This window comes from Rhamphochromis sp. 'chilingali' (genome assembly GCF_963969265.1).
Source record: "Rhamphochromis sp. 'chilingali' genome assembly, chromosome: 5".
Taxonomy (NCBI): domain Eukaryota; kingdom Metazoa; phylum Chordata; class Actinopteri; order Cichliformes; family Cichlidae; genus Rhamphochromis; species Rhamphochromis sp. 'chilingali'.
In genome coordinates this window covers 4696365-4723907 of record NC_137932.1, presented here as the reverse complement: position 1 = coordinate 4723907, position 27543 = coordinate 4696365, and the positions used below count along the sequence as shown (strand labels likewise).

At 41.1% G+C, this 27543-nt stretch overlaps 1 protein-coding gene across 6 annotated transcripts in view; it reads left to right on the top strand.

Moving 5' to 3' along the window:
• The window catches only part of pak5 (p21 protein (Cdc42/Rac)-activated kinase 5), an 86892-nt gene extending 59801 nt beyond the window's left edge, over nt 1-27091 (top strand). For 5 of the 6 annotated variants that reach the window (XM_080882188.1, XM_080882186.1, XM_080882187.1 and 2 more), the window contains 9 exons: nt 11993-12832; nt 16726-16935; nt 17188-17329; nt 17649-17803; nt 18779-18912; nt 22657-22783; nt 23300-23425; nt 23549-23683; nt 25263-27091. In XM_080882188.1, the coding sequence (XP_080738314.1) occupies nt 11993-12832; nt 16726-16935; nt 17188-17329; nt 17649-17803; nt 18779-18912; nt 22657-22783; nt 23300-23425; nt 23549-23683; nt 25263-25418 (2025 nt within the window). In that variant the 3' untranslated portion in view covers nt 25419-27091. Of the gene's footprint in view, nt 1-1797; nt 2103-11992; nt 12833-16725; nt 16936-17187; nt 17330-17648; nt 17804-18778; nt 18913-22656; nt 22784-23299; nt 23426-23548; nt 23684-25262 lie in introns of those variants that run through there. The other variant, XM_080882189.1, reaches the window with a different exon arrangement.
• Nucleotides 27092-27543: the final 452 nt, after the last annotated feature.

Here is a 27543-nt window from a genome sequence, read left to right as displayed (position 1 = left end):
CACTTCAAGATCCCAAAGCAACAAGGTGATATATACCAGTTTTTAAATTGTGTGAAAAATGCACCATGTCGACCAATCAAAAATGATATGGCAACATGACATTTGGTTGTTTAGGGAGAGGGGGAAGTTTTAGGAGTGACGGCGAGAGAGAGAAAGAAAGAGAGACAGCAGAAAAAGAGAGAGAGCGAGTTTTGAGATGTGAGAGATTTGTGACGTTTAGCGTGTTCGGAGTGTGAAGTTAATGTGTTGTCTTGTGTAGTTAGTGTGTAGTGTTGTGGATAGTTTTGTGTTGTGTGTCAGAACAATGAGGTGACTGCTGTCTCCAGGTAGAAACAGGAGTGATACACCTGCTGCTGTCAGACCTGCAGGTATCAGGCTGTGATGTTCTCCTTTATAGTGGACAGAAATATTTGGAGTGGCACAAATAATTTGTGTGGCATCTTATTGAAGAACAGCTGATTGTTCTGTGAATAGTTTGAAATGGTTATAACAAAAGGTAAAAGGTAAATGGATGCAAATAACTTTGTTTGCAAAACTTGTGCTTTTATGATTTTAAAATCGACAATTTATATTTGCATTTAAAGTTATGAAATATGATTCATTAAACATGTTTGTGGTTGTTACAGTAAAAAATAGAACTTTTTCTACTCGGATTTTATGTTTTTTGTCTGATTTTTAGATCAGTTGTGTTAATACAGTATATCAAAATGAAAACATGACTGTAAATTCAGACACGTGAGGTTGTGCTGAAAAGGATGATACCAAACAAGGCAAAGTAAATAGTTTTTAAAGGTAAAATGTGGAGGGAAAATCAAAAGTAGTTAAAAATGGCTAATTATACCCTGGACCCCAGAGGGTTAAACGTTTTTTTTAAAGTAACGCAATAGTTACTTTTCAAGTAATCAATTACTTTTAGAATCTTGTAACTCAGTATCTAACTCAGATACTTTTTTGAAGAAGTAACTAGTAACTATAATTAATGACTTTTTTAAAGTAACTTGCCCAACACTGCTCTTTACCCCTTGAAAACCTACTAGGAGCCGTTGATGAAGCTCTTTTCTGAACTGAGTGATTTCTATCATGTGTCAGGGCTGCATATAGAACAAAATGACTGGGTTTCTATCAGAAGTTAGGGAGGGGGATCTCTGCCAAAGCTACTCTTGGAAAAACCTTGAAACTTTTGTAATGGTCATCAAACCACATCTTTATCCATTAATGTTTATTTATTAATTAAAATTCATTTAATGTCATCTTTGTGGAGGAAAGAGTTAAACTGAAGGGAGCTAAGTGGCATCCAAACGGTAAACTCAAGGATTCAAGCAAATACAAATAAGGATTATTTCACTGTGAATCATGCCAAACATGACTCAGTTACAGTCTCAAGAATAAAAATACAGATGAGGAATTGAGCTGAGCAGGTCTCTACTGACATTAATTGTCATTAAAATAGTTTGGTTTTTTTTTTACTAGCCTGCTGTGTTTACTAATAGGACCTAAAATGCTTCAGCCTTCTCAGTCTCACTTGTGATTTTTAGGAATTCTACATCTTATACTTTGCATAGGTGTTGGAAAAGGAGTTAATTTTCTGTAAAATGTAACCTTGGATTATATTAAAGGATTTTACTTAGATATGAAAAGATGGCAGCGCAAATGTCTTCCTCTGAAGGGTGGCTAGCCTCTCCCTTAGAGATAGGGTGAGAAGTTCAGCCATCCGGGAGGGGCTCAGAGTAGAGCAGCTGCTCCTTCATATAAAAAGGAGCCAGTTGAGGTGGTTTGGGCATCTGACAAGGATGCCTCCTGGGCGTCTCCTGGGTGAGGTGTTCCGGGCATGTCCCACCGGGAGGAGACCCCGGGGTAGACCCAGGGCACGCTGGAGACATTATATCTCTCGGCTGGCGTGGGAACGCCTTGGTGTTCCCCCAGACAAGCTGGAGGAATCGGCTGGGGAGAGAGAGGTCTGAGCTTCTCTGCTTGGGCTGCTGCCCATGCGACCTGGCCTGAACTGACAAGCGGAAGAAGATTGATTGATGGATGGATGGATGAAAAGACAGATCTGAATGAAGCTGTGGTGTGATGGAGCTGCGCTATGTTGCCTGATGCATGTATGTATTTACTGTCCTGAAACTCAGGGGGCGTTTCTGGTGGCAAAATTGTAGTCCTTGTTTTACTACACAAGGGGTCACCATCAGCACACCTACACATTGTGAGAAGCCACTTTAAGCTTCTTAACCGCTTTGTTTTTTCACTCCTATATGTAGAAGTTTGGAGGATGTATGAGCCCTCTAGTCGTGAAAGTTGAGAACGAGTCTAAGAGTATTGAAATTTCCTTCTTCTTTCCTTGTTCTTTTTTTGGATAAAAGCATTTCTATATGCTGAAATATATTAAAGTCAACTTTAACAGAATACTTTTTTATGTCTAAATTGATTATTAAGTCTGATGCTATTTAATGAAATCCTCAGCATGCAGCTTCTCTGCCGCAGGATGACATGATGTTGATGGTTATTAACTAACAGACAGCAGGATGGCCTGAGGAAACGGGTCAGCTCATAACTTATTAATCATGGAATCATTTCAAAATTTGCTCCTTGAATAATTCTGTTGATGTTTGGTTAAGAACAGCTCATAACATGTAGAAAACTCAGTGAAACTATTTTGTTAAGTCTTCTTCTATATAATCAGTCAATAATCAGCCTGCACACCAGCTGAGGTCATATTGAACTTTGACTTAGAGGTCAGGAGCGGCTGTTCAAGTTAGTAATAGATGCACTAGATGTGTACTTTAGAGAATCTGATTACCAGAAGCTGCACTGTACTTTGAGGCTTTATCAGTGAATATAAAATGCACGTGATTTATATTCAGGTTCATGGAATTCACAATTAATGTGCTGGTTCTGATTTTGGGGGTTCTCCACGACCCCCAAAACACTGCCACTCCTGGGAGCTCATTCTGGAATCGTATCATTCATTTTCGTGTCTAAGGAGACAAATACGTTAATTTAATGCATTTAAAAACAGGTTTTAATATGTTTGGGTTTTGGCTTAAAACATTGCTTCTCTTAATAGTTTTAATAGTTAATTAATAGTTCTGAGTGCTTCTGTAAACTGGTCTTGTTCTCTCTTAGTGCACAGAAGAAAAAGGAAAATTTGTCTTATAGGTTAAGATAAGATAAACCTTTATTAGTCCCACACATGGGAAATTTTTGGTCACGGCAGAAAGTAGAAGAACAGTAAAAAATTAAGAGAAAAACATGGTAAATGGCCTGTATTTGTATAGCGCTTTTACTAGTCCCGCCTAGGGACTCCAAGGCGCTTTACACACCCAGTCATCCACCCATATTCATACACTAGTGGAGGCAAGCTACAGTTGTAGCCACAGCTGCCCTGGGGCAGACTGACAGAAGCGAGGCTGCCATATCTGGCCAACACCAGTAGGCAGTAGGTGAAGTGTCTTGCCCAAGGACACAACGACCGAGACTGTCTGAGCCGGGGCTCGAACCGGCAGCCTTCCGATTACAAGGTGAACTCCGGACTCTTGAGCCACGGTCGCCCGTGGATAGAATCAGATAAACAGAATAGCATACTATACAAAATAGAAAGAACACTTTTTATAAAATAGACTAAGTACTACACAAATAGAATAAAATACAGGAGTAAAATAAGGTTCATATGCAATATAATATTACAGGCAGAATAACATTTCTTAAAGGGTCCAGGGTTTGCTTGGGTTAAAGTGATGCTGTTTTATAAATGAACTTCCTTTGGAAAAAAATAATAATAAACTAATGCACAACTCATTTTATTAGTACTTTGTACCAAATGGCATCGTTTTAGTCAATTTATGAAATGTTTTCCTTACTAGATATTCCATTATTATGTTTCAGTGCTAATATTGCAAAGCCTTTAGGAACCACAGCAACTCAGCCCAGCATGACGTGGCAGACCATGTAAAGCTGCTGAGGCTCACTGACTACTGAGCTGCATTGTGGGTAAAAATTGTTGAGGCTCTGCCAACTCATTAACTGCAGACTTCCAAACCTCTGGCATTAACATCAGAATAAAAACTGTGCACCAGGCGCTTTGTGGCATTGGATTCTATGTAGTGTATTGTTTTCCAGTCATTTTCAAAGAAATTATAAGGAAATGTTTACTGTTTTCAGAATTATATGAATTTTATTTGTATATTTAAATATTTTTAACTTTCTAAATTACTTGGTGTGTGCAGCTCATTTGAAGCTGAGTGTGTAAAAACAATCTTGAATCTTAAACTTGAATAAAAAAATAAAGTAAAATCGTGTTCCATATTCTATCCTTATAGTATTTATATAACTTATATAAGCTGCATATTAATAACTGTGTTTAAGAAGTATTATAGATACATTATAACTGGACAAAAAAGTTTATATGAAATATTTTATGCATTAATAAATGGCCAAAAGTTTTGAGGATATCATTTTCACTGAATTTTGCTGAGGGTTAAGAAGCTTTAATACCTTTCAGCTTTTGAGCAGGCAAATTCTAGCAGCTGGTTGTGTTTACCGCATTTATCCAGCAGAGGGGGCTGGAGGATATGAATAGCTATCTCTGTGTTTACCTAAATCATGATAGATTATCTTTTAAAATCCATGTCTTGTTTTCTTGTTTTCTTTTCATGCATTGTCTTGTAAAGAGCTGCTTATATAAGAGAATTCCCAAATACATGATGTAATTTTTTTATTACTCTGTGAATATTGGCTGCTTTTTAAAAAAACAAACAAACAATATCTTTATTCTGTTAATGCATCAGCTATGCTTTATTTTATCCTTTATTAATCAGTGCTGTAGGGAGTTTGCTCAGTCTCGTGACGCTCAGAGGAGAGTCGTGAGTGGTCTGTTTATCTGCTGTCTGAAGGGCTCTGTGATATTATCTTTCTCAGACAGCGGTAAGCTTCTGTTCACAAATTGGTCACTGATGCGAAAGCAGGGAGTACTTCAGAACAGCAGCAGTGCTAGTAGTAGTCTAAGTGTGTGTGTGTGTGTGTGTGTGTGAATACCCACGCATGCAGGGTTTCTGCTGTGTGAGTCGTGACAGAGGTTCACAGAGAGGCTGGGATTTAATACACAAAGAGGGAGAGAGAGGGAAAATGTGGTTGGAGTGTTAGAATGACTTCTGTTGTGTCCACGTTCCCATTTCTACTTGAGTATATCGCTGGATTTATACAAACATTGTTTTGTTTTTGTTTTTGTTTTTAAAAAAGGAGATTTCTATGATGGTGGCATCATTGAGAGTTGGGAGTGGGTGTGCTGAGTAGGCGAAGCTGCTGCAGCGTGTGCATGCTTTTCATGAGGGTGTAATAGGTGATGAGCTTTCATGAGCGTTTTCACACACTGAAATGTAGCTTCTAAACTTTATTGGACTGAAAGATGCAAGATCCAAATGTATGCACATCACCAAGTGGCTATGGTTTTTTTGAAGTTTTTTGAAAGCATTTGGGTAAAACCTGTTTAAAAAACGCATTTTGACACAGTGGGTTGGAATTTAAGATTTTCTGTATTTATATATTAATCAGTCATAATGTTTTTACTGTCTTAATAAAAAAATCTACATATGGTTAAAACTGTGACAAAGTGGCTGATCTCTAAAAACAGACTGTGCATCAAGGATGGACAAATCTTTCGAGTATTAAAAGTGATGCAGATGCGGAAGTGTATTCTCTATACTGGCCAGTAGAGGGCGAATTGTGTGAAAAACAAGACTCACTTGATTTTATTACCTTAGTCCCTGAATGCACGGCCTCGCTCACTACTTTCAGCCTTAGTTAATATAAACTGATGTTTATTTTATAAATTATGATCCAATTTATAGTAAATGAAACAGGTACAATTTAGGTTTTAATGACAAGATGCTGACATATGCATTCCAAAACACCACCATGGTGATGCGAGGGTTCAGAACAGGCCTTGGACATCCAAATGGGAAGCTATATAACAGTTTTTACAAACTACTTTGGTGAAAACGTCTTGAGCCACCATTCATTTCTTTATAGTTTGCTTTGAAGGAGCCAGATTTTCTTGTAATTTTTTAAGTAAAATGGAGCAATAGTTCTCCAGGTTTTCTAAAGAGCTTTCAAAGTCTTTCTACTCATTTTCAGTTCAGTCCTTGTACCTTATCTTCTTTATTTGACATTTAACACTGACCTAAATAAAGGCCAAATATGGAGAATTTGATCGAATCTGGGGCCCTTTTGAAAATTATTGCAAGTCGTTAAACATTTTACTAGCTGATTAATATTATCACCCCTCCCCTTTTTTTTGTTGTCTATTGTTTTGGGTGTTTTTTGTTCGTTTGTTTGTTTGGGAGTTTTTATTGTTGGGTTTTTTTGTTTTTTATTTTTTTAAGCATTTGTGTCTGTGTGTGTACTATTGTATCTGTTCGTGTATGAAAAAAACAAAACAAATATGTGAGGGGAACAAATTGTATTGTAATTGTAAACGACCAATGTATATTCCTCTCTCTCAATAAAAAATTTTTTTTTTAAAAACACAAACACTGACCCAAATCGTGGTAGCAAAATAAAGGCACCTAATGACCCACATACACATAACTAACAATTTGGCAAAGAAGCACTTTTACATTGTATTTTTAGGCACTTTGTTACTAGAAGCGTGTTGAAAAATGCATTATTTGTTCCCATTTCTTTTGCTGAATGTGTGGAAAAATGCCAAAAATAACACAGTTTGACAGACACAAAATATTATTTTTGCAAAATTTACAGAATTATGAATGCAGAAAAGCGCCGTCAGACTTTGATTTACTATGATGTAAAGCATCGTATTGGCAGTGTCCTCGTTTTTCAGCATGACAGTGATCCCAAACACACTACCAATACAGTAAAATAGATAGAAAACTACAGAATGGAGCGCTAACAGTCATGGATTGGCCTGCCCAGAGCTCAACATTATTGAAGCAGTGTGGGATCATTTTGGCAGAACAGAACAAAAGTCAGCCAACATCCAAACAAGAGGTTTAAATGCCTGGAGAACTATTCCTGAAGACTACTTAAAGAAATGACAAGAAAGCTGCCTAAGAGAGTTCAGCTGTGTTGAAGAATAAAGGTGGTCACACCAAATATTGACTTTCAAGTTAAAATTGTACAAACTCAGTTTTTCCCTGATGTTTGCACATGTTTGCACCTATTTCCCATTTTCCTTGCTAAATCTAAAGAAAGAGGGGTGGCTTCGTTTTTTTTCCTGTATTGGTGTGATTGGTGTGTACACAGCTTTACTCGATAGAACTTTTGTGGTCTTGTTTTTTGTTTTTCAGCATGCCTTGTCACAAATAACAAAATCTCCTTTCCAGTGCCAAAGTAAAATTTAATTGAGCATACCAGTGTGAATAGTCCAAAAAACAGGAGCTTTACCTTAACTGATTAGTTACTTAACAGCTTAACTTATCTGGTTATGCAGCATTTTTAAAAGCCAGAAATAAAACAGCAGTGCAGAGGAAACAGAGGCACAGAGCCGCTGCTCCTTCTTCGGACTCTCGGTTGTCCCGGGACTCGGCTGGCCAGTGAAGCGCAACTTCCAAATCAGGGTTCTAGCTAGGAGTCACGGGAAGGGCAAGCTCATTAATTATCTCTCCCTCTCTTCCTCCCTCCATCCTCCCATCACACCCTCCCTTCATTACCAGCAAGGTTAATCCCCCCCTTATCTCCCAATGAGGCTAATTTTTCATGACTCCCTTTCTCCCTCCCTTCCCTCATCTCTTCTCCATCCTTCCTTCTCCGTAATTCTTCCCCCTGTCTTTCCTTCTGTTGTTCAGTTCTTCCCTGCATCTTTGCATAGTTTGTTATTCAGCCACTCCCGCCCCCCACGTGTTTCCCGTTTCTTCTGCACACTTCCCCGTCTTCTCATTCCCACTGTATCGTTTTAAATTCGATCTCCTTTCCTTTTCATTTCCTTTAATTTTATTTCCCCTCGTCTCCTCGCTTTCCCCTCCGCTCTCTCCTGTGCTTACCTTGAACAGGCCGTGGCGAGTATCTATTACAGCTTATCACTAAAGGACAGGCCAACGCCGCACGCCGGTGAAATATGGCTGCTGTCACAGCCGCCGCGGAACACGACCGGCGCACAAGGCTCACAGAGCTGTGAGGACAGGGGGAGAAGAGGGGAGAGGAGGACTGGAGAAGGGGGTTATGGAAGCCCCTAATTCAAATTAATGGGAAGATTTCCAGGCCTGATGCCGACCGTTTGACAGTGATTTGGCACACAATTAACCTTGTCTCCCTCTCCCTTCTGCAACACCCCCCGGCCCCCGTCACCTCCTCGATTCCACTTGCCTCCTTTTCTCTCCGACTCCGTCCATCCCCTGTAACTGCCGCGCTCTTTGACACAGTCTTAGTGATTACGAAGCAAATTGAAATGCTGATGTTTTGTGATATCAGCTGACATCCCCTTACTGTCGCGTCCCAATTGAATTAGTTCTGAATCGCTGACGTCCACGCTGCATAACATGATGCGACTGCCTCATTTTAGATTTTGGCACGCCCTGTTCCACCACGACTTCTTAACACAGTTTAGAGGAAGTGTGAGAATAACTCTAATGAGCGTGACGGCAATTGCCGGGTAGCGGTTTTGTTGTCCGGTTTTAATGATGCAACCGCTTTATTTAGGAAAATCCAGCTCACCGACACGCAGAGCAGACCCGGCGTCATAGATTCACATTCAGCGACCTGTTTAAAAGGCCGTCCCTGCTGCAGCTCCAACCTTTCAGCTAGATTTTACTGACTGCTTTTATAGGCCGTTTCACCTTGGGTTCCAGTTCAAGGCACCAAACAGCCTATAGCTTTCAAGCAGAGGAGAACAACTGGAGTGTTACAGAGAAAGAGGGAGGTGTAGCAAGTAACAAAATGGAAAGGAGAGATGATGTGTGGAAAACCAGCCACAGTGAGAGGTAAAGGTTTGTGAAGAGAGCTTTCCTGTCTGGCCCTTCAGAGAGAGTACAAACCGTCAGTGTGTTTTGTCATTGTCGTTACCACAAACAGCTAAAATATCTTTAGTTTTTTTGCTCTGTCATACCTTTTTGCTTGCAACCCTGGTTATAAAGCCATCAGCGTTAAGGTGGGATGATATTAACTGTAGCTACCTTGCTACTTTAGATTCCCGCAGATGAATGGGAGGAGAGGAGGAGAGTGCGTTTGCAGTGACACTTTGCAGGTAGCTGAGCAAAGACGTGGAAGATCCCTGCGCCGGCACAATGTTGCTGACAGTCGGTGATTATCCCAGGATTTTTTTCCGAGACTCTGCCTCAGCACATGTGACATGAAGGAATCACAGCAGAGACAAGCATGGCAGTTGGGTGACAGACAGCAGGGCGTGAGCACTGTCTGAGGGTCTGAGAACGATGGCGATGTGACACTGTCGGGTCTCAGAGTGGGGCGCAACAGACATCTGCAGACAGGGGAAACGTCTAATAACGACACGCCAAAATAATGTCGTACACAAATCGCCATCTTATTTTTCTGTTCTCTAATCTTGAGTTATATGTCTGGGATTTCAAAGAGGTTGATATTTTGTATGTGCTCTGTTTTAGGTGTTTAAATGGTGATAATCACCTTGATAGACATGAGCTTCAACTGGTTAATAGCAACTCGTTTTTATAGCAGAGTTGTTGTAGTTTTATGTTTTCTAATTAGTTTTTATTTTGCTTTTAATTCAGTTTAGTTTCAGTTACTTTCCAGAGTGGTTTTTAGTTTGTGTATTTGAAAATGCTTCGTGTTTTATTAGTTTCAGTGTTTAGTTTTAGCCATTTTTATTATTATTGTATGATGTGTATATGTCAGAGGCAAGATTTAGAAAGATCAGCACAGGTTTTACAATAAAAACACAAGAACCAGGTTGCCAGGTCTTTGGTTTGTTTTACATCAGCCTTCCTGTGTGGAGTTTGCATGTCCTCCCTATGCTTGCATGGGTTCTCTCCAGCTTCCTCTCATAGTCCAAAGGCATGCATGTTAGGTTACCTGGTGGTACAAAATTGTCCACTGATGTGAATGTGAATGGTTGTGCAAGCTCTGCGATAGATTAGCAACCTGTACCTCTCCCCAATAAGAGCTGGGACAAGCTCCAGCCTGACAATGACGCTGAATTGGATGAAGAATGGATGTTTTGCATTATAATAATACCTATAATAATAGCTTTATTTGCTAGTTGCATACATACACGGGGTCTGGGTACATAGGAAATCTTATGTAGAGCTTAGAGTCAAAGCGGTCACACAAAACAAATATAAAACAATGTACTAAAATACAGTAAGAATTATAATATTAGTTCAAGTATAAGGAACGGTAATTTCCATATTGCACTTAAATGACTATAGTATAAAAATACTGCACGTCATTGGAATATATATAGATGGGGTGGCGTTTGTGTGTATTTAGTTAGTCACTATTTTGTTTTTGCCATCAGACTTTCCTGTGGCAAGAAAGACGCCGTTGTGGAAGCGCGTGTGTGTGTGTGTGTGTGTGTGTGTTTGAGTTTGAGGCCAAAATGTCCCTCTGCTGCATCTCTGGTTGTAGTTAAAGCTTTTATAAAGCTGTTCCCTCTTGTACTGAAAATGTAAGGAGTCCAACTGCACAGTACTAACAGCAGCTTTACTGGGGACAAATTACATTGAATGTCTTTTTTAATGTGTTTTAATTAATTTAAGTACATTTTAAATTTTTAGTAACACTAGAAACAAATGATCCAAATTTCGATGCGTTTAAATCTGCCTCACTTTGAAGCAATCAGCAAAGTTTTCACAGCAAAATATGTCAAATATTTTATTGTTTGTTGAAGTTATCGTTGCGCTTCGTGCCACTGCCCCAGTGGGAACCAAACATCTGTCCCTTTGATTCTTATGACTTACTAAACAGCTAAAAGACTAGTTTTACCAGATGGAGGCCGTAATGCCAGGAAACACAGTCGGTAGATTTGTTTGATCATCACAAATGGCTCCAAAATAAATTATGTAAGAGCTGAATATTCACATAATCTCCTCAGCTCAGCCTCCTCTCAGCGCTACTCATGCATCATGTTTCTTTTTGTTCCAGCGCACTGTTTCCTCTATGTTTCAAGTGGTGGAGAGGCTGGTAGATAAAAAAGATGTGTGTGGATTTTCCCATCACTCTCACGACACTGTACAAACATGCACACGCACCGTGCACGCTCACAGATTGTAGTCCCGCTGCAGCACGTGTTGCCCATGACTCACGACACAGCCTTGTAAAGGGTTTAACACAAGGTAGGAGGGGATAAGCGGCCTCCCTGATGTTTAAGCTGCCTCTGCTTTGAAGCAGATGCGAGCCTGCGTGTTCATTCTCTCTTTCCCCCGTCCTCCTTGCTCCTTTTGGTTTGCGTGCGTGTGTAATCGTGTGTTGGTGTGCTAAACCAAACCTCACGACTATTAATGCATCCTGATCATCCCACTGAAATTGAAGCTGATGTGTTGCGAGGGAAACGGGGTAGGAATTAGCTCCCTCGATCCAACGCTGGTTGCCTTTTACCATCTGAGGTATCCCGACTTTTATCTTCATGCATTTTTAGCTCAATCCCAGCTCACAACAACTCGTGATTGTGTAGATCAGTGCCTGCTGTTCTCTAAAATCCAAATACCGACGTTCATTTAATGCAAGTGATGATTAATTTCATACTTGTTGCAAAGCCCTGATACACATGAATTGAAACTCTTGCCTGAAAATGTTTGAAGTTAACTGAAGTTGATGATGCAGGAATTTCAATTCATCTCATTCAGTTTTCAGACATGAATGATGAAGCTGAAAGTGAATGTACTGCAAGCCAAAGTATCAGGGTTATCGCCATCAAACTCTCAGATGCACAAGTCTCCTCTATGCTAAGTTTCTTTTTTTTTTTTTTTTTTTTTAATCCGTTGGGCATCTTTCCTGGCCCCTAGACAATAATTCTGATGGCAAAAGAACCAAAGTTCTGCTAAGTTTCATGTGTTTGCTTTGCTTGTAGACCATTGTTCGAGGGAACCGGCCACCCAAAGATGCATCCATTAACGGCCTGCTGGAGGAGTTCGACAACATTTCGGTAACACGTTCCAACTCCCTGCGTAAAGAGAGCCCGCCAGGCCCCCATCAGGCTGGAGGCATCTCCAAACCCTCGGGCAGTGGCCACCTCACTGCTCCAGAGGAGAACGGATTCAACCACTACTACTCCCGCTACTCGTGTGACCTGGACACGTCCAGCAGGGACTTTTCTCTGGACCCCGGCAAGCCAAGCTTCTCCATAGATGGGGATTGGGCACTTGGCAGGCACTATCGATTCACCAAGCAGAATGGCCACTCACACCCCATACGCAGCCCCTTTTACCCTGATGCCATGCCTCAGAAATCAGACTATGGCAAACTTCCACCTGACTATCACACCTATCTGGAGAGCAAAGGGCGGTCGGCGGATGAGGTGGCCTCTACGGTGGGTAGCGGAGTAGGTTCCAGCGGCTACTACCGGGCATCGGTGGGGGGTTCATCCAGCCAGGACTACCGGGACACATCAGTTGGCACACCGTCTCGTGCATCGCTACACAGCGAGCAGATTAACTACCCCGACAGTGAGTGGAGTTACGGCGGCATGAGGGACGAATATGAGAAGCGACCCAAGAGTTCCTACGTGACCCAGACCAGCCCCACGCCTGCCATCAGGCAGCGATCTCGGTCAGGCTCTGGGCTGCAGGAGCCAAATGTCCCCTATGCCGCCAGTGGGACTTTCAGGAGCCCGCCACAGGCCCACCCGTACAGCTCCTACACCTACCCTCGCCTTTCGGAGAGTCTCGCCAACTCACAGACTTTAACCAAGGTAACTAAAGCAAAATGGAAATGCCATGTTTCAACACACTATATCCTCCCAACAAGTCTGTACGAACGTATCAGAGAGAATTTTATACATGTACACTCATGTGACACACACTTTAACCTCCCAGTCACCTTTTCACATTATTTTCTTCTTCAGTGTTTCGAGTTCTCTCTGATCCTCAACCATCAGTTTTCTTTTTCTGCTCTTCCTGCCTGATAGATGGTTTCAGCTTTAATCTACTCTTCTCTGAAGGAGGAAGGTGATGTCACATAAAGAATTGCACCTCTGGCGTGTCCACTAGCTCTATACACAGTTCAATTAATGCTCAGACTGACCACTGACCAAAAAGCTCTGACTTACACAAATTAATAAATAGGAGCAAGTGTTCTTGGGGTTCAAATTTATACTGAAGCTTTGCACCACACAAACTGCAATCACTGCTAAATATAGCGTTTTAACAGAAACATAATTGGCACAAAGGTATAAAAATATACTATCATTGCAATTATTGAAAGGCTAAGAGAATTACAAATGCAAATATGCATAACGGTGGTCAAGACGAACTCAGCAGAAATTAAATATCTAATAGCAAAGCTTTAGAGCACAGGTGTCGAACTCCAGGCCTCGAGGGCCGGTGTCCTGCAGGTTTTAGATGTGTCCTTGATCCAACACAGCTGATTTAAATCGCTAAATGACCTCCTCAACATGTCTTGAAGTTCTCCAGAGGCCTGGTAATGAACTAATCATTTGTTTCAGGTGTGTTGACCCTGGGTGAGATCTAAAACCTGCAGGACAGGCCTGGAGTTTGACACCCCTGCTTTAGAGATTAGAAATGAGTACATCAGAGGGACAGCTCAGGTTGAGCAGTTTGGGGACAAAGTTAAAGCAGCAAGGCTGAGATGGTTTGGACATGAGGAGACTTTTCAGAAGGAAAAGAGGAAGATCACGAAGAAGGTTAATGGATGTTGAACGGGGACGTTGCTGTGGCAACACCTTTCCTCAATTATTTCTTCTCTATTGACATCAAATAAGAGTCAATAAGCTGTTTGGAATTTGCACGAGAAGATTTGTCAAGTTTTTTATGGGCACAAGCCACATGCTCAACTCTGCTGCTCAACCCACAAATGAATTTTTCCTTACAAATGCGGCACCATTTAAAGGTAACTAAACAGGCTTTTCAACAGTATAAGATTTATTACCATGAAACATTGTTACAACAAAGAAATAATCAGTCAAACACTAATTTCCTTACTTTTTTGTGGAACGCATAGATGGGCTTTGATGTTAAGGATGCCCAGAAATATTTTTTTTTTGTTTTTGTGACATGGAAATGCTTTTTATATGACTGTATTACAGATTTTTAACTGAAAACATCTCACAAACAAAACACACAGAAGGCAGGTTTTTGCACGTTTGTAAAAGTTAGAAAAAAAACATGAATTTAAAGGAACCTATGTGATTGTTGGTAAAATCCCCCAGCAGTGTCACTCAGTAGATTGTATATTGTATTTGGGAACAGCTGCACTGTAAGTATGCCGGCTCTTGTGCAGCCCGTGTCGTGCTCCAGTGGAGCAGTGGGAGAGACGCCCAAGAGATTCCTCTGCACAGAAACTCCACTGACAAGAACAAACGAACCGTCCACGCGTTAGTGGCTGTGTAATGTAACCATATGCTTTCGGTTACTCGTAGTTTTTTTACACCAGAATTCTCAGTGCAAAGAACTCCGTGTGCTGCGGTGGAAGATAATAGATCAGGAAATATAGCAGAGGGCAAAAGGTGGGGTCAGACTTTTCACACAACACCTTTTACATCATTCTTCCAAAGCTCGGAGAGCTTTGGAAGTGCCGCTATCACAGTTCTGCACCATGCCTCCCTTCACACACAGCGAGCCGAGAGGGGAAACCGGGTTTGCTGATGTAGATCCCAGGGTGCCTTGATGAAAAACCATTTAACCCGCGTGTCTCGGTAAATAGCCACTCAAAGAAAAAGCAGCCACGGAGAATGCAAGAGCAGCAGGAAGGCGATGCAGGAGAAGGTCATTTTTCTTTCATGTTGTTTGTTTCACATTTCTGCTGCTGTTTGAGTTGTCACGCTTAAAGAGGCGCGCTTGCTTTTCTATTTAAAAAAAAAAAAAGTAGAATAAGTAAAGAGTCGAAAGCCAATTTAGCCAAATTATACATGAAAGAATATGTTTGAGCATTTACAAACTTACTCTTTCATATCTCAAAGGCGTGACTATAATTGGACTTAATGTGATGGTGTTTTTAATATTTCTTGTTTGATTTTCACAGCAGTGGTTTAAAAAAAGGAAACAACAAAACAAGGAGTCATCTGGCAGCTGAAGAATCACTATTCTTCTTGGCTCACGGACCTTGGAACAAACCCACCTCCCTCTCGCTTTGCTCACTCTCTGCCTTTTCTTCTCTTTTCCTGGTTCAGCCCACTCACACCGCTGAAGTAAATCCTTCTTTTTCCCTGCCGTTGTTGGAAGACGTTGGGGATGTAATAGTAGACAGCACAGAAACTTGGCCACACACAAAGATGCAAACGCACACACACACACACACACGCACGCTTCCTTTCTCTCTGCCGCCGTCTCTCTCTCTCTCTCTTCCTCACTGTTTTGTAGCGAGTGTGAGCTCAGTGCCGCAGCTCTCAGTGACAAATTGATGTTGCGGCACTTTCCCTTTCTGCAGCCTTAGCATAAAACTGGCCGAACGATGTTCCACCGCGGAATTCAATTTCACAGTTGAGTTAGGTTGTTGATTACCCTGCCAAACTCAGATTAATGCGCGTTTAACCAACATGGATCAGGAGACCCCTGGCTGACAGCCAGCGAGCGCTTGCTGGCCAACGATAGAGGGGCACGAGACGGGGGCCTCCCAGCAGCCACCCCCGCACCTGCCTCAGAGTGATTGATTAAAAGAGTTCACACCATGTAATTATACACCATCCCAACACATCGGGGCTCCTCCTCCTACCCTGTCTGTGCTTGTGGGTTTCAGTCTGTGTACGTGTGTGTGTGTCTCTTTGTGAAAGAAAGAGAAATAGCGATTAGGCGCAGAGAGAGTGACAAATAAAAGAAAGGAGGAAAGAGAGTTTTATTTATTATAGTCGGAGTCTCTTGAGGGGGAAAATCAGGCTGGCTGGAGATCATTTTAGAGAGGTGTGGCAAAGGTGATTTAGTTTAGTCTCTGCAGGGTGAAAGCAGATTCATCTTCTAAGTTAATTTTTGTTTTTTCTTTGCTGTAATCCACTTTAGATCACTCTGGGTAGTGTTGATGTTTGCTGTAGCACTTTAATCCCTCTCCTGGGGTTTAAATGACAGACTTTTGTCACGTAGATATGCCACTGACAGCTGTACGGTATCAGCCTGTCTCTACTTACGTCCTATTGTTAATGACCTGTGGCCAGTTTTCCTTAAAATGACAGGATCCATGTGACATAATACGATGACGAAGCTATTAGGTTATGAAACCACTCCAAGTGTGCGTATTTGTAGCCAATTGTGAGTCATGTAATGAAAGCTGAGTCATGTAAGCACTACTGCATTCTCACTAATACCCATGTGTACGCTGCAATACTACTTTGAAGGACAATCTTAAGGAAGAGCTGTGTCCCAGATCTGAGTCCACTGCAGGCTCTTGGTTGATGAATGGAGTAGCTGTGAAGCATTTTAGAGGGGGGTGGGGTGGTAAGGATAAGGTATGGTCCCTGTCCTGTGCACTAAATGTTCTCCGTTAGGTCTGTCCGGGAGTAATGTGCCTGCAGGTGTAGTGTATGACCGTGGATGTACAGGCTGGCGTTTAACAGTAAAATTCTTCAGTATTCACTGCAGTAAAATGCTGACATCTGCGTAACACTAGACTTATATGTAATTTTCCTCGCTTTTCCAGGGCGACTATGAGCGTCCATCACGCGATGACAGTCCCCAGGTCGCAGGTGGTGACACGTACCCCCGAGGGCCTCTTAAGCTACCTCAGAGCCACACGAAGCCGCCTGGCTACCCCTCGGTGCACCTGCCGTACCCCCCGATCTTTCACCATTACAAACCCTCTCCTTACCATCATCCTCCCTCCCAGCCCAGTCCACCATATACCCCGCAGGTACAGTATGTTCGCTAACTTCACATATAAAAACTGCATCATAGTGATGATTCAGTTTGCTACAGATTGCAGATTATACTCTGTGACTTTGGTAAGTTAGCTGAGATCAACACTTCCTCCAGGTTTTTAACTGTAACCATCTTAAATCTCTAACTAAAGTAGCTTTTTCCCAAATTGATTCTTTAGAAAATAAAATCATTAGGTATATAAGCCATGTTATTTCTGTCTTTTTTTTATAACTTTTTCATCCAGGGGGCCTACTCACAGCCTTCGTCACCTTACGTCCCCCCAGGGGCTTATCCGCCTCCTTCCTGGGGGTCAAGCTCTGACACGCAGCCCTCCAGAGTTTCCCATGAGCAGTTCAGAGCAGCACTTCAGCTGGTGGTCAACCCTGGTAACTTGAAATTAAAGGAACATTGAAATGACACACAAGCATGTGACAACTTGATAAATGGACGGAATGGACACTTTACCCAAATACACATACATTCATGCAACTTGTTGTTTTTCTACATCCAAGTGTTTCCTGTCTAACATTCAGAGTTTCATATAGCAGTATTTAGAGTCTGTAAGGGCGTGAATAAACTGCAGCTTGAGTATCTAGCAGAGGCATGCAACTGCAACTTCTAGATGTTTTTTTTTTTTACATTTATATCTTTCTTTGTGTCTGATGTTGCATTAAAATGAGGCACGATGTTTGTGTTCTCCTCCAGGCGACCCTCGGGAATACCTGGACAGCTTTATTAAGATTGGCGAGGGATCCACAGGTATTGTTTGCATCGCCACCGAGAAGCACAGCGGAAAGCAGGTGGCAGTGAAGAAGATGGACCTCAGAAAACAGCAGAGAAGAGAGCTGCTTTTTAACGAGGTATCAAACAACGATTACCTGAGAAACTGTCCTTAGCTCATACTATAATCCAAATAGTTCTGATGTCGTATGTTTGAGTGAATTAATCAGGTGGATTTAGATTGGGGCCATAATGACCACAGAACTAACATTTGTCACAGATTGTTGATAGCCTAAGCAAGCGACAGTCGTGAAACTGTTTTAATTAGCATAATAAAAATGCCACTTTATGCTAATTAATGAGACAAACAGCAAGAGTTCAGTTTGCCCTTATTTCCCTAACATCCATCCACAGCAATTAAACCACTAACACATTTTTTTTTGCATCTGTAATGACATTTATTGACTAAACTGAAGACGTGTTTACGCCGAAAACCTTAAGCAAGAAATGTATTCGTGACTGCTCACATTCATGATGTCCTGACAAGCTAAAAAATGAGCTGCATTTCATTTGCCCAGGAAAAAAAAAGTCTAATGTATTTAAATGTGAACTGAGCGACGCTCGGATTGCATTTCTGCCCTGATTCTTTTGTATTTTGGTCTCTGTTTAGTGTGCATGAGTGGGAGAGAGAATGCATGTATGTAAGCATGAGTGCGAGTTGTGGAGCAGCGGGTGTTCAGCGGGAAAGTAATTTGTTTCGTGTAATCCTATTAATTTGAATGTAATCCTTTTATGATTAAGCCTCCAGAACATGTTCATATTAGACAAAGGGGAAGTTGAATTAATATTGAAAAAATGAAATTACATGAATAGATTCAATAAACCACTGGAATTGTAGATAATTTTTTGTAGCACATTTTAGCATACATTCTTAAATATGGTATTGAATTGAGGAATTTCAGAGAGAAACCTTTTTGAGGCTCAAAGCATGATTTTTATTTCATATTAACAGTGTAGTAACAAAGTATAGCAGCATAATAACAGTGACAGAGCCAGTGTACTACAGTGTCATTAGTAACGATACATACATATATATTTCTCTGTCTGTGTTTTAGGTGGTGATCATGAGGGACTACCATCATGAAAATGTTGTGGACATGTACAACAGTTACCTGGTGGGAGACGAGCTTTGGGTCGTCATGGAGTTCCTGGAGGGAGGGGCACTCACTGACATTGTGACTCACACCAGGTAACTGCTCAATGCACAAATGCTGAGGTAAACCATCAAGCTGTGTGATGCGGAGCTTGGAGGATGTAAGCTGTTGTTAGGGTTATAAAATTATAAAATATAAATTATAAAAGGACATTTTGAAAAACAGGATAATTATTTTGCTCAAGTAGTTAATAGACGTCAAACTCAACAACCAGGTGAGCAGCATGTAAAGGTCCTGAGGCACGTTTTAACTTTTAAGTGATTAGTAAGATATTCCCTAAAAATGAATCACGGATTCAGCATTGCAAGAACCAGGTAAAAATTAACGTGTTACATCTCGTTTAAAGTTATTGTCCAGTCGAACACAGGCTTTTTAAACCTTTATTTTACCATGAAGGCTCATTGACACCATACTCTACTTAGGAAGAGAGACCTTGGTATTGAAGCAGGAATACAAGCTGCTAATACAGAGTCTATCAAAAGGAATCATCTGATTTCACAGTATCGTTCACTGGTAAAGATCAGAACACGTATTATAAGAAAGAACGGATTCATGAGTTTCACATGGCTGCTGGCGGCTGCAGTGACTCCAGACATGCTCACAATAATGTGTGAGATGAGTTTGACTATCATATGGAGATGCGACCAGAGAAGGACACATTTAACTTTTGAACATTGTGAGTTGTATATGTAAAAGTTTATCTTCAGCCATGTATTTTAAAATGTCCCGTAAGTTTTTATGTCTATTACTTTAAAAAATCTAGCTTTTTGAAATTGGATGATTCGTTTTGATACACCCTGCATACTAAATGAAACATAAAGTGCAGCATATTTATTTACACATTGTTCAGCTGGTCATTAATGCAGATATCTAATCAGCAACTCGATGCATTTAGGCATGTACACGTGGTTTCGCACAGTTGTTGTCAGATGGGCTGACAACAACAACCAGAAACTTGTGATTTACTGGTTCACACACAAACATCTCTACATTTTACAGAAATTGGTTGAAAAAAAAATCTATTGAGTCCTACTTCAAGCAAGCGCCTTGTCAAACAGAGCACCTCTGGGATGTGGTGGAACCATATAATTGCTTAGTAAGAAAATGCATGTTCTGCAGATGTGTAAAATAAATAAAAACACTGCAGAGACAATCAGCTTCCTTCTCTATTGTTACCTAAGTTTCAAAGGACCTTATAGACAGACTTTGCTCCCTTCTAACAGAGCCAAGTTTACCTGTTTTTTATATGATGTCCATCCTCTCATCCAAGAAAACTAGCGTCATTCAAAAATGTGAAATCATCTTTATTTTTAATTATTTTATTTTTCAGTTCAATGGCTGTTTTCAGACTGTCTGAAAGAGTTAAAGTATCAGATTTTGAAGCATTATGTAATACTTTTATATAAAAGAAGAAATCAGGCCACAGCTTTGTGTGTGTCATTTGTGTTCGTTTTGACTGGTGAGATTGACGGAGAGAGAATCCACATGGGAGGGAAAAAGGTTTATGTCACCTTTTAAAGGGCGTGTTGTTCAGATGATGTTGCTGACATCAAATGGATTTTAATATAACTTAGCAAGCACTGGTGCCCAGTCGAAGTTCAATTTTTTTTATTTTATTTGTTGCAGCTGACACGAACAGGTGAATAATTTTGCAAGGCGCAGAGGAAGGACCGGCTGAGACGATACGATGCTCCGATAGTTTCAGGATTATCGTTCTCCAACTTTTCCAAATGGTTTCTGTGTTACTGAGTTGCGTTTCTAAGCTGCTGCCTCATTGTTTTAAGCTTACTTTGTGCTTGGTGTTTAATTACAGTCATTTGCGCGGAGTGTCAGCATTAGCGCTGCGCGGTGTCGGATGCTAATAACACGCTTTGGCGAGGCTGAGCACCGCTGCTGCTGTGAAGTATTTTGAACAGTCTCCCACACAGATGTTTGCTCGTTTGTGTGCTCGGTGCATGCATGAGAGAAAGTTTCACCACGAGTGCTTTTAAAAGTACTCACGGAAAGCTCATAAAAGTGGATTTTAAACAGAATTTCTCTTTTTGATAAAGACTCACATACATTCACCCTGTAGGGTCAGTTGCTTTTTTTTTTTTTTTACCTTTTATTAATATTATCAGAAAAAGTTTGGAATAAAACTTAATAGATGTCCTTATAAAATGTAGATTGATTAGTATGCAGGCATAAAATAAAATCAGTGAGAAAATACCGCAGAAGGGCTTGAGCGGTGTATTTTCTTCATCAGTAATTTCTGCCATATTTGTCCAGGTGAAAGCCTGCTGCTATTTCTGTTAGGCTTTTTGTTGTGGAAATAACTGCTGCCTGCCTCGTGTTGTGCAAGCCTCATCAGCTTGCTGGCAGCAAACACACAAACGCACACACGCTCTGAGATTTATGGACACATGCGCGCTCAATTCTAACTCACACAGGCAAGTCTGCAGCGGGAGGAGAATGGGGGGTCTGCAGAACTATTTCAGTCACGTTCAGATTTCAATTATACTTTTAAAGTTGGGTAATGATCTGCACTTCGAGGGGATTTTTATCTAGTGTAAATGCAAAAGCATATGGGTGTGCAGCTGTGTGTGTGTGAGTATGAATGCCTTAGTGTTTGTGTGTGCACCTTTTGTCTGTGTGTAGGTGCATGTGTAATTCTCCTCCCTTTGACAACCTTTACAGGCTCATTAAAGTTGTTTTTCACTTTGTGAAACAATTTTCTATTTCACTGATCCTGCCTCCATGAGTGTGTGTGTGTGTGTGTGTGTGTGTGTGTGTGTGTGTGTGTGTGTGTGTGTGTGTGTGTGTGTGTGAGAGAGAGCTCATTTGTTTGTGTGTGTATGGGAGCGTGGGATTTTTTTCGGGGGGGGGGGGGGTGTAAGTGGAGAGGCGGTAAGAGGTGATTCATTTTCACGTACGCGTCTCCATCCCATTCACTCCGAGTTAGCCGGTTGTTTTTCCATTAGCATAAAGCTCATTTATCTCTTGTGATTGTAAAAGCATACATGTGTAACAATAAAATATGCTGCAATCTGTAGAGTGTGATTATATATGTTTAATATTATGAGCGTATGTGTAGCCCAAAGGGTTGTTTCTCATAATGTAAGTTTGCAAGTAAGTGCCCCAATAGCAGGAGCGTTACACTGTATGATAAAGAGAAGTGTGCAGAAGGGTTGCAAGCATGTAACATCATACTGCAATGCATATACAGTATATGTGCATCTGCATCCATCTGTATCCTTAGTTTGGGGTTTAAAACAAGCGCGCTTCTTTGTGCACATGTATTGTATGATTGCAGATTAGAGCGCACACAAATAAGCACACAGCACAGCCCGGCCAGCTGGGTCTAGAGACGTTAATGTTCAGTGGAGCTGTGAGTTTCTACATGAACTCAGTGAGACGCGCAGCATCGCCCCCTCTCTCCATATGGGACCCTCCTGCCTGCTCGTAGCTAGAAACGCTGCAGGCCACAGTGGGATATTTTCAAACTGGATTTCTACTCCATATCCTCTATAGGATGACTCTCAAGTCTTAAAGCCAGTCATTTTTGTAGCTCAAAGAATAAAAGTCAGTTTTATTTATGAATAAATGTTTTTTCGCAATGCACAGCACATGGAGAAAGCACAGGCGACAAAAATGAGCTTACTGGATAAAAACAGATAGCACATTTATTTAAAAGATAAACTACAAATTGTGGAAATAAACAGTTAGCTATGAAAATAAATCTAATCTGATTAAATAAAATATTTCTGACAGGCCGTGTGTGTGTGTGTGTCTCCTTACAGGATGAACGAGGAGCAGATTGCTACGGTGTGTCTGTCGGTGTTGAAGGCTCTGTCCTACCTGCACACACAGGGCGTCATCCACCGTGACATTAAGAGCGACTCCATTCTCCTGACTAGCGATGGCAGAGTAAGTGCACGTGCATATTTCTATTCATCCATGCTCCTCTTGGGATGCTATCAAATTAGTCACTGCTTAAACAGTAATCCACTAAACCCCAGGTAATAATAACCTAAGCTGCTATTCTTTTTCACTGGTCTCACACACACACACACACACACACACACACACACACACACACACACACACACACACACACACACACACACACACAGTCATTCAACACTCACTGACCTCCATGGGTGCCTGTCCTGCCGCTTGTCAACAGCCAATGCCAGAAACTCATCATCATCCATTACCGCCGTGCCCTAGTAATTAAATCCTGCTTAATGCCTCCTAACGAGTTGATAAGACATGATTAACTGAAGCTTAATTAAGTGCTAATATATGGGATTAGTGTCTTCTGACAAAGCTCTTGATCACAAGAGGTCAGTGCACTTCTGAACTAATATATTCTATTCTGTATGCCCACCAACCTGCTTAGTAGAGACTGGAACCATGTACTGTATATGTGTGTGTTTACAGATCAAGCTATCAGATTTTGGCTTTTGTGCCCAAGTTTCCAAAGAGGTACCCAAGAGGAAGTCCCTCGTGGGCACACCCTACTGGATGGCACCAGAGGTTATCTCAAGATTACCTTACGGGACTGAGGTGAGGACACATGCACAGAAATAACATTATTCTACTGAGGAGTTCAGGAGCATTTCCCTGTATATGTTATGCATGTATGTTTACTGTCCTGGCTGAATAGACTGAATGTTTTTGCGTGTTCAGGTGGACATCTGGTCTTTAGGCATTATGGTGATTGAGATGGTGGATGGAGAGCCCCCTTACTTCAATGAGCCCCCTCTGCAGGCCATGAGAAGGATACGAGACAACCTGCCCCCACGGCTAAAGGAGTCCCATAAGGTAAGAAAAGTCGAAGGCGAGTTCTCAATAAGTAAACGGATCAGACTTTTGCCAACAGCAGAAGAAAATGTTCTTAGAGCTGTCAACTGTTTAGCTGTAAAAACGCATCTCTGTGTGACAGCTCACCAGTCACACCTCAGGTGCAGAGAAGTGCAAGGTAACATTTATGAACTTATATTACAAAAGTACTACAACTCTTTTATTTTTGAGACACATGGATCCTGTAAATATTCATATGAAGCTACGGGTATTTAATTAAATTAATAGGAAAGACTTCTACAAACAGCTGTAAGCAACAGACCAAAATTTCAGTTCATGTTAATGTGTTTTTTCTAACTCAGATTGCATTTATTGTGAGTATCATTACTCATTACATAACCTAAGACTGGTCTGTGTCTATGTATGAGTATGTAATAATGGATACACCAGAAATATGGCAGTTGTCATATCTGAACAAAATGGGAATTTCAGTAGTTTTAATCATAAACCAAAGTACTGAACTGTTAAGATTTTGGGTAGATCGTAGTGCTAATTCAAAGTAAAGTGAACACCAAAGCCATTACAATTCATTCTAATGGGGACAGAATTTGGTGAGCGGTTGCTGGAAATTGTTGGCAATTGCTAGTGTGAAATTAGCCACAAAGATGTAGTGCACCAAAAACCTCCTTGGCATTGCTTTGGTTTCTAGCAGATTGCTGTGGTTGCTTGTGCTTTGCATGGCAAGCGCTCCTCACCAAGTGGTGACGAAACTTTGAGAAGTGCAGTCGAAACTGGAAATGCGTTCGCCTTAAAATAAAAGTTTCCCTTTTTGAAAGGTGTTGATTGCAGTGGTACAACCTGTTCTCATGACAGTGCGTTGCAGGCTTTAATCTAATGACTCGTGTTGCTGTTTGTCCCTCGAAATGTCCTTAAAGACGGTTTTATATCAGTCGACACTCACGTGTACCAATTAAAAAACTCAATAATCTGCATTTGGAAGGTCGTGAACAAGTAAGTTGTGTTGCCTTTCAGGCGAGAGACCCAAGTTTGAGTCATACATGTCAATTCTTTTTACGCTTCATTTGTATAATATTCATGCATGTAATTCATCTAGCAGCTTTTAAAAACAAAAAGAAGCTCAGGAAGCTACCAAAATATCTTGGTTTCCATGGTGATGCCTCGCTGTTTTCTACAAAACGTACATGCTTCTGACACTATGTTTCCTATTGAAGTACATTACTAAAATGTTCATGTTCCCATGAACACAAAAAAAACAGGAGACCACAGGAATACCAACAAATACAAGGTTGTTTTTTTTGTGTCACAGCCTCTTTGTGATGACAGCAACGTCTGGCAAAAACACGACAACCAATCAGGGAAGACACATTTCCCACTAGCAATTGGAGGTTGCCGGTGGTTGCTGACTGGTCTAAAGTCATGTGTGACTGACCTAAATGTTCCCAAAGTTGATGAAGAGATCGACATCTGTGTTGTCACTAAAAGTGTGTGTGTGTGTGTTAATTTTACTGCTGTTTTTTTGGCTATGTTATACTCAAACCTAGCTAAGCAGATGAATTCAAACATTTGCTCACATCTCCAGGTGTCAACCGTGTTACGCTCCTTCCTGGACCTGATGCTGGTGAGGGAACCGTCCCAGAGAGCCACAGCGCAGGAGCTCCTCCAGCACCCCTTCCTAAAGCTCTCGGGACCCCCTTCCTGTATCGTTCCCCTCATGAGACACTACCGCCATCGCTGACCTGCTGACTCAAACCCCAGCCCTCTCCTCCACTAAAAACATTCACATAAACACACTACCAGGGTGGCACTGCCCTCACCCAGCCAAAACACCCCACTGCTTGGTGGTGTGCCACCAACTTTCACACCTGTAACCGTGAAGTAGATTAGCTAGAGGAATATCTAAGACATACATTAATAAAAAAAATTAAAAAACACAAGACAAAGCAAAGAAGAAAAAAACTATTGAAACCATGAACTGGAGTAGAAGAGCGTAATGTGCCAGAGGAAACTCTAGACATCCAGTAAACTAAGCAGACTGCCTCGCCCTGCTGCAGTCTTCTTTCTTCCCAGACTGTAAGTCTTCAGCGCCATGTAGACTTGTTGTAGCCATCCAGAGCTTCTCAGAGGGGGTGTGACAACATGGAAGGACCCAAAGTGACCAGCGTGCTGCTCCAGACCTGAGCAGCAGAGGGCAGAACAATCAGTGTGAAGAGAGAGCGGGTTTTTGACTGGTCACGACTGTTTACCGCGTCGTCGGTTCATCATAAGGAGCGCAGGCTGCTGCTCAGAGACGAGCTCTCTCGCATCTCTTGTCACACACTAACAGTGAAAATGTATTTTAGAGAAACCTGTAAGTTTTTCTGTACAGTTTTGATAACTTGCAGTATTTTATCGTGTCGTAACCATTGTGATATGAGCGGTATTAAATAGAGTTTCTGCAGAGATCTTTCCTACTGTTTATAATCCAATTTTTGCTTAAAGATATAAGAGATATCCCAAATAAACCCACCTAAAACCTGTTACTAAAAAAAATACTAAATATATTTATTATCTTACATTTGTAGACAGAACTTCCATTAAATGTTGGGAAAAAAGGGTAATGTCAGAATTTTGTATGACATTTTCAAATATTTATTTATTTATTGGAACTGAAGGTATATTTTTTTGGTAGTGTGGCCTTCTTTTGTTTGGTTTTTCTTTTTGGGGTTTTTTTGTTAGGTTTTGACTTCAATTTCTAAGAGCGCATTTGGCAGACAGTCGGTTTATCATCCAAGCAATACCCCAGACCTGCTGTATTTATGAATCCATGACGCCCTGTATTTATGATACTGTAACAACATCATGCATTTAAATGTAGCACAGACTGAGTGGATTTGAGAAAGGAAAGAAAAAAAACTAGCTTCACGCAGACTTGTTTTTTTTTTTTATATTAGCAGTCTCACTGTGTTTCTTTCTTAATGCCAAAGAGGCGCCTGTCCAAGACGCCTCCCTACCACACAGAGTTTAGGATGCTGATAAAAGGTTTTCTGCTCACATCCTCGCTGTCATCATCTCACTCCTTATCCCACCTCAGTCAGTCAGACACACACACTCGCTATCACCGGAGCTTTACTGCCATTCTCATCTCTAGTTTGGACCAGGAGAACAGTGTTATCCCCTTCCCTGTTTTTACCCATCATTCACTGTGATATGTAAATATGACTGTGTGTACGTGAGCCTGTGCGTCTGCGTATGTCAAAGAGCAAAAGAGGTGGAGAGGTGTTTATCTCTACAGCATCTGAAAGTGTGTGTGTGCGTGTGTGTGTTTGTGCGTGCGCTGCTGGCTAAGCCTTGACAGTGAGTCAAGATTTGAATGAGTAAACACTTATCTGTGGTGTTGGCTTGTATAGTGATATTGCATGTTTGTTATCAGTGAAGCTGGTTTCAATTAAAAAAAAAAAAAAAACACCCATAAAAACATCAAGATGTGTTGCATGGATTTTTCCTTCATCACCTTATTATGCAGTCGTCTCTTCTTCTTTTGTTTTTTTAACAGCACACTGTCAGAATATCCTAAAGAGGTCTTTTCAATCATCAACAGTTTATTTTCTCTTTGTTGTTTTTGGGTTCTCATTTCCAACAATTTCACCTGTATTTCACCTCCGAACACAGAAGCAAAAAAAGACACATTCATGGATCAGTGTTGCCATAATATATTAGGTTATTTCTCTCTCTTCCCTCTAAGCCATTTCCCTCTGAAACACCATAATGGGATATTGATTTAGCTCGGACAGAGAATGGAGCTTCTTTCTCACAGGAAGATCGACAGTGGTCTAGTAAATAAAAACACAGCTACTGGGGCCACTGAGAGTATCAGTGAGGAT